The sequence below is a fragment of the Neopelma chrysocephalum genome, unplaced genomic scaffold (assembly GCF_003984885.1).
Source record: "Neopelma chrysocephalum unplaced genomic scaffold, ASM398488v2 Primary Assembly neopelma1_147, whole genome shotgun sequence".
Taxonomy (NCBI): domain Eukaryota; kingdom Metazoa; phylum Chordata; class Aves; order Passeriformes; family Pipridae; genus Neopelma; species Neopelma chrysocephalum.
Window position 1 is genome coordinate 3826840 of NW_020897809.1, and position 8939 is coordinate 3835778.

At 39.9% G+C, this 8939-nt stretch overlaps 1 protein-coding gene and 1 long non-coding RNA gene across 4 annotated transcripts; one reads left to right on the forward strand and one right to left on the reverse strand.

Moving 5' to 3' along the window:
* Window positions 1-1648: 1648 nt before the first annotated feature.
* Window positions 1649-4970, reverse strand: SELENOK (selenoprotein K). Of its 3 annotated transcripts, none has more exons than XR_003536952.1 (5): window positions 4511-4681; window positions 4232-4322; window positions 3413-3493; window positions 2995-3087; window positions 1649-1945 (listed from the first exon to the last, which is right to left on the reverse strand). XR_003536952.1 is itself a non-coding variant. In XM_027700396.1 (5 exons), exons 1-5 carry the CDS (start codon window positions 4857-4859, stop codon window positions 1942-1944), a joined length of 288 nt encoding a protein of 95 aa, XP_027556197.1. In that variant the 5' UTR covers window positions 4860-4970; the 3' UTR covers window positions 1649-1941. The 3 variants fall into 3 exon arrangements, 2 of the variants coding, with proteins under 2 accessions (XP_027556197.1, XP_027556198.1); XM_027700396.1 differs by lacking the exon at window positions 4511-4681 and adding an exon at window positions 4841-4970; XM_027700397.1 differs by lacking the exons at window positions 1649-1945; window positions 4511-4681 and adding an exon at window positions 4841-4970 and having other exon boundaries at window positions 2991-3087.
* A 528-nt stretch (window positions 4971-5498) lies between these two features.
* Window positions 5499-7626, forward strand: LOC113975858. Its single transcript, XR_003536953.1, has 4 exons — window positions 5499-5666; window positions 6368-6494; window positions 6790-6832; window positions 7466-7626. It is a non-coding gene; the product is annotated as an uncharacterized LOC113975858 (long non-coding RNA).
* Window positions 7627-8939: the final 1313 nt, after the last annotated feature.

Genomic DNA, 8939 nt, shown 5'->3' on the forward strand with positions numbered 1-8939 from the left:
CAACGAGGGAGCCTGGGGAGCAGCAGCCGAGTGCTGAGCTGGGAGGTTACTGCTACTGGGACTGCGGGAGGGGTGAGACAGCCCCCTAACAGCTTAAAATACGCCTCTGGGTAAAGAGCGCAGCACAGCTGAGGTACGCGGTGCACCTGTGAAGAGCTAACGATGGCCAGTCTACCTGCACATACCTGCTGCGTGGGCAGCAAGTTCCTCTGTGAGCTCCGCGCATGGGACGTTTGAGTGGGACTGAGGAAGAGCTGGGTTTTAAGGCTGAAGGATGCTGTCATACAGCAAGTCGAAAGGGGGTAACTTTGTGTTGGGTACGTATTGCAGGAGTCGGAGGCGCTGGAGGGGCTTGTTAACCGAGGGGCGCTGTTGGATGTTTTAATTTCCTGCTCAAGAGGTGGGGAATACACTCAGTGCAGGTGGCTCCGGCTGCAGGCGCAGTGCGAGCTGCGGGGTGAGCTCTGGGGGGCGGGAGCCCGAGGCAAGAGGCCGTGAACTGCCGACCCTTTGCACAACAGAGGGGATGTGCGGCCCCGCCCGGTGAGGAGACACGGCAGGAGCCGACAGCCACCAGATATTCCAGTGCTTAGACTGCGAGCGCGTAAAAGCCCAGGACTTCCTTTGTTCGGGGTTCCTCCTCGGAGGCACCAGCTCGAGCTGTTGTTATTTACTTATTGCACCAACATTAAATTATTTTAAGGATCCAGACGTCTGAGACTCTCCTATGGGAAAACCTGGGGTCGAGCTGGTAAGGAGACCTGGTCTGTGTGTTGAGTGGGGTGTGTGGGAGTCAAGTAGGGCACCCATGGGCTCACTGGAACCACCTGCTGTGAAGGGGCCTCAATCCCAGCTCAGGTGGTGTGGGTGTGACTGCCAGAGTGGCTCCCGGATGGTCAGATAGGAAAGTTTCCTTAACAAGAGAGTTATAGAGAGGCTTAAGTAAAAATTTTGCAGTGGCACCTTGTAGAAAATAATTTAATCTGGATTCTTGTCAGCTAATGTTTTCTCAAATAGATCTAGCCCTCTCTAAACCAAACAAAAAATCCCCCAACAAACCAAATCCAAATGAGCTCCAAGAACAGTAAGAAACTCCCATCCTGAAATGGAGTAAAGTAGATAAAAGGTAGTTACTGTTTGAAAGAAAATAACTTTCTGCATTAGCACACAGTATTTCAGTTCACTACCTTTTTCTTCATATACTAAAAACAAGACCTAATTTTATTGAAAAAAAACCTCAAAGTTTTACCAAAATTTGTACAGTAAATAGGCTTATACATTTGAGTAAGTTTATAATGGAGAAGGAGGCTGTTTCAACAGCTGTACCCATTATGGGCCTTAAGGAAGTAAGTTTGTAAAAGGCAAGGATTGTAAAACAAAGTAATTTGTAAACTGCGTTTTTAAAGTGCTTTTAGAGTGTCATTAATACCATGAAAATACAGCAAAGTACAGAATGTTTGTCCTGACAAAGACAGAGTAAATACAAAACTTCTTAGGAAGCGCTGCTTTAAGTTTGGCTCTTGAGGGACCATCTCTATCAACTATAAATATCTATCAACTATAAATATGTATTTTTCCTCATTTGAATAGCTAAGGACTTACTGTACTTCAGATTTTTTGGTTTCTAAAAATGATGAGAAAGTCAGCCTTGTGACAAGCCAAATATAATTTACTTATTACTTTGTAACTACAGTAAAATATTCACAAACTATACAAAGACTTTAGACAGTAAACATGTATTTAATAAAACTGTGGTTCAGTTACACTGGATCCTGGAAGAAGGAGTTCCCAGTACAACTTCATTAATCTGCTTATATCACAGAACAGCTTCCAGTCAGATGTACACATTCACAATATTCAAACTCATTTGGTCCACCACTAAACTCTTCTTCCTTTCATCTTGCAAATGTGTACACTTGTGCCTGCCTCTTCAGCAGGCGTTTACCTAAAAGATAAAGCAATTGCAGTACATTTAAAAACAACAAGGCCTTTCTTTGTGAGATTAAAATTAAATAATAATTTTAAAATAAAATTGTTTTTAATTTAGCTAGATGACACATGCTAAAGACTTTCAAATTTTATTCCTGAGCAGGTTACACATTGCTGTGATTACCCGAAAGCCACCCCGAGAGTCTTTGCTGGCCTCGTGTCCAGTCAAAAAGGAAAAAAAAACCCCTAAACCACCATATTTGAAAGAAGCTTATCCTTTTTCTAAAGAACTGAAATACTGGTGTATGTGCTTTTTGGTTATGAACTTCTCCCTATCAGACTTACAGGTAGTGATGGTAACACTTTTGTGATGGTAACAATAAGGAGTGATTGATGACAAGGATTGTTTACTTAGGTCTTGAAGTAAATTAAACTATCCTGTATATACACACAGTGTTAGATGTAACTCTGACTAGCCAAAATAACTAATAAAACAGAATTAAAGTTCAGGCAGCTGAAAGAAATTTAAAGACCAGGGCTTTTGCCTCCATTTTTAAGCGGTTCTGATTTTTATACTTTACTGGAATTCAAGATTTGTATGGCTATATCATTGTAACAGGAAAAATAAGATTTTTACTAAGTCTGTTAACAATTATTTTCCTTCTTTTCTATTAAGTATCTATTTAAAATAAAACCCCCCTATACGTTATATGATAACTATTAGAAATGCAAAGAAAGTTTCAATTGCTTCTGATCTGGACAGGACTTTAAATTAGCAGCCAAAAAAAATGAAAAGCTATAAATAATTTTTTATAAGCTGTGTTCAAAAATCTTTGTTAACACTTTGTATATCCACTTCTGTGCAATTAAAAACCACCATTTCTGACCCAAAATCTTTTAACATCCTCTCCCCCTTCCCTTTCTCCTCCACTTTACTGTAAGTATCTACCATTTTGATTATCTGCCTGTTCTGGTAACTTCTGCAAAAGTTATACCTTAACCTTGATTATTGTAATTAAGAAACTCCCCAATATTCAAAGCAGGATAGAGCAGATTTGGAATTACCTTCCTCATCCACCCCCAGCCATTGGTGGTGGACTGGGGCCTCCACCCCAGTGATTTATTCGACCCATCCTACGCCGAGGATGTGCTGGAGGCCTGAAAAGAAAGCAATTCTATTGTCATTAAACTTTTAAACTAGAAATATAACACTGTCTCTAAATGACAGTACTTAGTTAGAACCTCGGAAAAAAATCAGTTTCCTGTTAAAAGCTGTAAAAAACCTCTAACCCCGCTTTCAAAAAAATTCTTTTATAATTCTTTAATAGTTTCAGAGTGTGTTAGGCTATATTATTTTTCAAGCTGTCCAAAGCTTGATAAACATTTTAGTCTTCCTACACAACCTAATTAATCTACTCAGATTCACGTGACTTTGCTAAGATAGGAAAAAAAATCAGAACTGGTGTGAATATGAAAAAAATACCCTCTTCCATCATTGTATCCTGAATAGGAGGAAGATGTATAGCCTCTTCTTCTCAAATCTGGTTGAATAATGCTCTGGAAACTGAAAAATAAAACAAGAGTTAGGTGAATTGACTGCTAGACATGGTTTAGCTATTTTTGGATTGCAAGATAAGAAATGGCCCGAAAAACAGTAAATATGTTAAGGAATGAATGGTGTATCTTGCCAAGATCATAGTTGTTTAATTCTTGGCAATTCTTCTCCTACATATCAAACTAAAATCTGAATTAATTCCAAATTACAGTGAGGCTCAAACTATAAAATCTCATCTTTGGGTAAATATGCAAGAAATGCATAAAGTATAAACCTGTAACTGAAATAATCAAGAACTGTTGAATACATCACAAGAACTTTCTGTGTCTTAACTGGCTTTCATCTGGGGCCATAAATTTGTCATTACTGCTGTGTGATTATTTTTACATAGCCAGGATCTCTTGTCACCAGTAGAAATTCTCCAAGTAACAGCTTAATTATTGGATCAGCTATTAGACATTAGCTGTTTAACAAAAGTGTATGCTTTTTCTTTTTTGCAGTATCAAAATAGATGAAATGTAAGAAAACTCATTTGAACTTCCAAGAAGTTAGCATCACTTTTCATGCACTTTATACTACTGTAGTACTTAGCAAACAAAACTACCTAGTCACAGTAAAATATTTATAGATAGGAATGCTAAAGATTAAACACAACATTTTTATTGTTGTGTTAGTGATAATACTGAGTAGCTTCTACCTATGTCAAATCTAAAATAAAGCTCACCAAAAGAATTAACTTGTACTTACAACAGAACCACAAAATCTGCTATGGACCAGAAGAAATCTGTTATAGATGATAAACTCCAAGGAGCCCGACTCTGGTTATCCAAAACTTGTCCTGTAACATATCCAAACACAAAACATCCAGTGATGTTCAGTGTGTGACACTGCACAGTACACCCAAGCATATCTGCTGAGTCCAGAATTTACAAATAGGAGGGAGAAACTTCACGTCATGGGCAACGGCGGCGAGTTTCACTGCCTAGAGATAATTTATTGAGCAAGCACTCGAACTACTGGGGTCACCATCGTCAAAGGGGCTCTGCGTCCAGGAAACCTATAAAAAGTACCAGGGCAGCGGCTGTCTCCCCGCATGTTGTTTAAGTGCTGTTCTTTTACGCTCCCGGTGTTCGCAGACCACGCTCGGCCCCTTCAAAGTCCCCAAGCGCAGTTCAGAAGCAGGCGAGCTCAGCGCAGGCCGCGGGGAGCGCGGGGTGACGCGACACCGGCAGGGCCGGGCCCCGCCGGGCTCCCCCGGCAGCGGGGGCCGCGCTCTGCCCCGCGCGGGCCCGGGGCCCGCCGTCACTGCCCAGACAGACCCCGCCCGGCGCCCCGGCCCCGGCCCCTTCCCCTCACCATTAGAGATGTAAACCATGGCGGCTCCTGCCCCACCAGCCCTGCCCGCTGCGCATGAGCAGCAGGGCCGGCTGACGGGGCGCTCGCCGCTCCTTCCGGAGCCGGAAGGCGGGGCTGTGGCGCTCTTGGGCGGTGCTTGGTGCCCCGGTTACTTGCCCAGAGATATCATAACGGCACTCAGCTCCTGTTAACGGGGAGTCACTCTGAGCACGCCGTATTAACGAGGGATACCCCTCAGCACCCTTGTTAACCGGGCGTCCCCTTCAGCACCCCCTGTTAACGGGGACTCCCCCTCAGCATCTCTTAACGAGGGGTCCCCCTCGGCAGCCCCTGTTAACGAAGAATCCCCCTCAGCCCCTGTCACGGGGATCTCCCCTCGCCCCGCGGGCCCGGCCTGAGGCGGGCGGTGCTCGAGAGCAGCGTCTCCTCCCTCAGAGCGGTTCTGCTTCACCCCAAACCATATTTATTTCAGTAGTGCCAGCGCTGTGTTGGAGTTTCTTTGCCGTGTCCATTAAGCGTCTTAACAACAGTAACAGGAGTCGGTAGTCTGTCAGGGTTTCATAAAAACTAAACGTTCTTAGCTGCCGGCTGTAATAATGGTAGAAATATGACCAAGTGGACAAGGTTATTTAACACTTTTGACTAAAGGGAACTTTTGTTCCTTGTATTTAATGACAGATATGTGGCTTTGTGTTTTCCCATTATGTTTGTGGGAATGTTCAGCCCAAAGTTGAGCATTTGTTTTGTTTTATTTTTATGAAAGCTTTGCCCTGCAAATAGTGGCAGCATTTTTTCTCAGGGAGAATCCATGCATGCAAAATTAGAGGTAACTATGCAGCTATATAGGCAAATTTAATATATTACCTTCTCTTTTTTTTTTTTAAGCTAAACTTGTAGACAAGGGATGTTTAATTCTGCTGGGCAATGGCAGTGAAAAATGAATGTAAAAGCACTTTAATACTTCCTTTGCAACAGCTGTATTTTCCTAATAATGAAGTAAAGTCCTTTGCTAAGAGGGGCACAACACAAGAGTGTTTTCTGAAGTTGAAATTGTAATATTGTGCCTCTGACAGTGTAGTTTGTCCCCTCAGTAAAGAAATTGTTTGCAACTGACAAGTGTTTACAAATGTTCGATGTTCAGAAACAAACTCTTGCGAACAACTGAAAGCAATTGTGAAAGAAAAGTATCTGTAACAAGGTCTGTAAAATAAACGTTTATCATTAATGTAAGAGGTGGGTAATCTACCACTTAATAAATGGGGCAATACAAAAGTGTTTAGAAAATAGTGCATAATGGATATAAACACAGGCAGTATGTTAAAATGATTCAGGGACTACACCTATTTGTTTTCTTAATTAGTCCTGTTTATGGTAATTTTTTCAAATAGTAGTCAAATAATAGGAAAATAACTGTACTTAAGGAAAATATATGACAAATGTATACCTTTATTAATATGCTAACCTGGAAATTATATAGTCTTGTTTTTAAATTACTTTAATTAATATATTTTATTTTCTTTTCACTAGACATTGAGACAAAACAGCAAGTTTAAAGAACTGTTGCACAAGTTGAAAATACAACATTCACTAAGACGAAAACAAAAAGAGGGAGGACAGAAATGGGAAAGTAATGGCATTAAGTAGCCTAAAGGAGGTATTGTGAATTTTATGGTGTATTGAAAACACACACAAACTAACTCTTGCTTGTATAGAACCAAACATCACAGTCCAAACTTTTCACAGGACTTTACACAGAAACATAATAGTGAACCTGAATATGAGCAGGTAATTATTCCTCCTGACCTCGAGCTCTGTATGCAGTTAATGTTGTCCTGCATGAATTAATGTAATAAGAGTTCAAACAATTCCATTAAAATGAATTATCTTTCAGGGGGAATATGTTAATCATGCAGAAAAGAACAATGTATTTTTTGCTTTCCAAATGACAGAAAGAACCCAAACAACAAAGAAGATGGCTAGTGAGTTCTTCAGGTGCTTGGTTGTTTTTTGTTTTGTTTTTAAATTAAGTGTGAGATAGTCTTGGTTTATTTAGTAATAAAGTAATGATAAATAACATCTTAGCGCCCTAAGATTATATAATTACAATGCAACATTTATCTGAAATGTATTTTTGGTAAATGAAACAAAAGAAATACACTTTTTAAATTGAGAGTACTGCTGTGTGTATATTCCTAGCCATTTATTTTTCTAAGAGAATATGTCCAGGTACTTAACAGTGTCAGAATAACCAACCATTGTTACAATGATACATGAAAATGTTAGTATTTTTAACTGTTTTTAATGCACTTACGTATACATTATTTATTAATTTATTTCCATATTTAAGTTTTAGACATGAGAACGTGTGGTTAAAAATCAATGGTAGCATTGCATTATCAACCTGGTTATCTATTGGCCAGGAACTAAGCAGAGAAGTGGAATGGGAAAAGAGTTATCCACATGCAGTTGGGATATATGGTACAGCTGGGACAGAAGGTGTGGGCATAAACTGTGGTGGGAGCTCCTTCCATGGCCCTGACATCCCACTCTGAGCAGCTGGGGCAGGGTGGGTGTCTCCAGCTGGGGCTCGCTACAGTTCTTCAGTGACCCCACCCTTGCTTTCAGCCTGGTGCTGGGAAGTTGAGGACAACAGGGGCCCTGCGCCTGCACCTCTGCTTAAGGAAAACCAGTAGAAGAGGCGTTTTTAGAGTCAGCGGCAGAAACACAAACCAGCTGGGCTGCCCTTCTCAAGGTGAGTGCTCTGAGGAGTAGAGCTGGTTGGGCTTCTGAAGGTGAGTGTCATGAGCAGCAGAGCTGGGTAGAGGTAAGAGCTAAAAGTTAACTGAGATGCTATTTGGAAACTGGAGAGATGTGATTATTTGACAACAGGCAAAGTAAATATTTGTGCAATGCCATGAAGAGTAGTGTAGGCCATACATTAAGAAATTGAAAAACAGCAATATACTAAATGGGCTTTAAATTTTTTTAAATGTAATTTGTTTTAGGTGGTTTATTTTTTTTAGACTGTTCCAAGTGTAAATTTGTCTATCTTAATTCCTTGTGAATTGTATATTTGTCTAAGTACTGCTGTCTGAGCAACATATTACTGTGCTTTATTAATGTTTTCTATTTTTTAATGAAAACTAGTAAAACCATGGGTCAGCTATTTTGATAGCATTTTGTATACTGAGGGATGACCTTTCAGTTGTGATGCAAGAGAGTTAGAAAATTGTGTGCATAGAGAAGTGATGATGCACCATGAACAGTGCTTGTACTTTCTAAAGCTTATGCTACATTTTTAATGTGAATGCAGACTTTTTAAGAGAAAATAATTTTGAATTGAAGACTAAACAGGAACAACTTGACCCTGCCCCGAAGAGGATTTGCAGGATACTGACCAAATTTATTAACAGAAATAGAAAAGGCCCATTTTTTTCCTCTCGCTGGCCTATAGTTATTTCACATAGTGATTATCATGTTACACTACCACATAATTTAAATGGAAACATTCAAAACTTAATTTGGATTTGAATTATTCATGAAAGAGCTGATTGTCACATAGTATTTGTCTTATACACACACAATTAATACTGTATGTGTTAGAGTGAGGAGGTCTTTTAATTGTCACATTACAAATGTAGAATGCTCATTGCAACATAAGCATAAAACTCAGAGGACTTTTCACAGGATTCTGTTTTTTGACAGCTCCTATAAGAAAAAATAATTTGCTGTTTGTGGAAGAGCTGGAATCAATTCTTGAAACTAAATTATGTTGATTTAATGTCAGAACTTTAAACAGAATTTACCTGTTCAAGTAGCTTCAGTTCTAAATAACTGATTGAAGACCTAATTTTTTTTTATTCCCTAGTGCCCCAGATAGACATATATTCATGTACTGTGGGCTTTGAGTTAGAGATATCTTGTGCAAATTTCAACTGGAAGATATATTTGGCAAAATCAGCATCTCTGATCCTGGCATTAAATCAGGTCAAGAACATAAGCACATAATGCTATGAACTGTTTTTTTCCCTGGCTGGGACAGAGACGAGATGTTCTAGGAACAGAATTGGTCTGCAAATTGTTTGTTTATACAATTTGT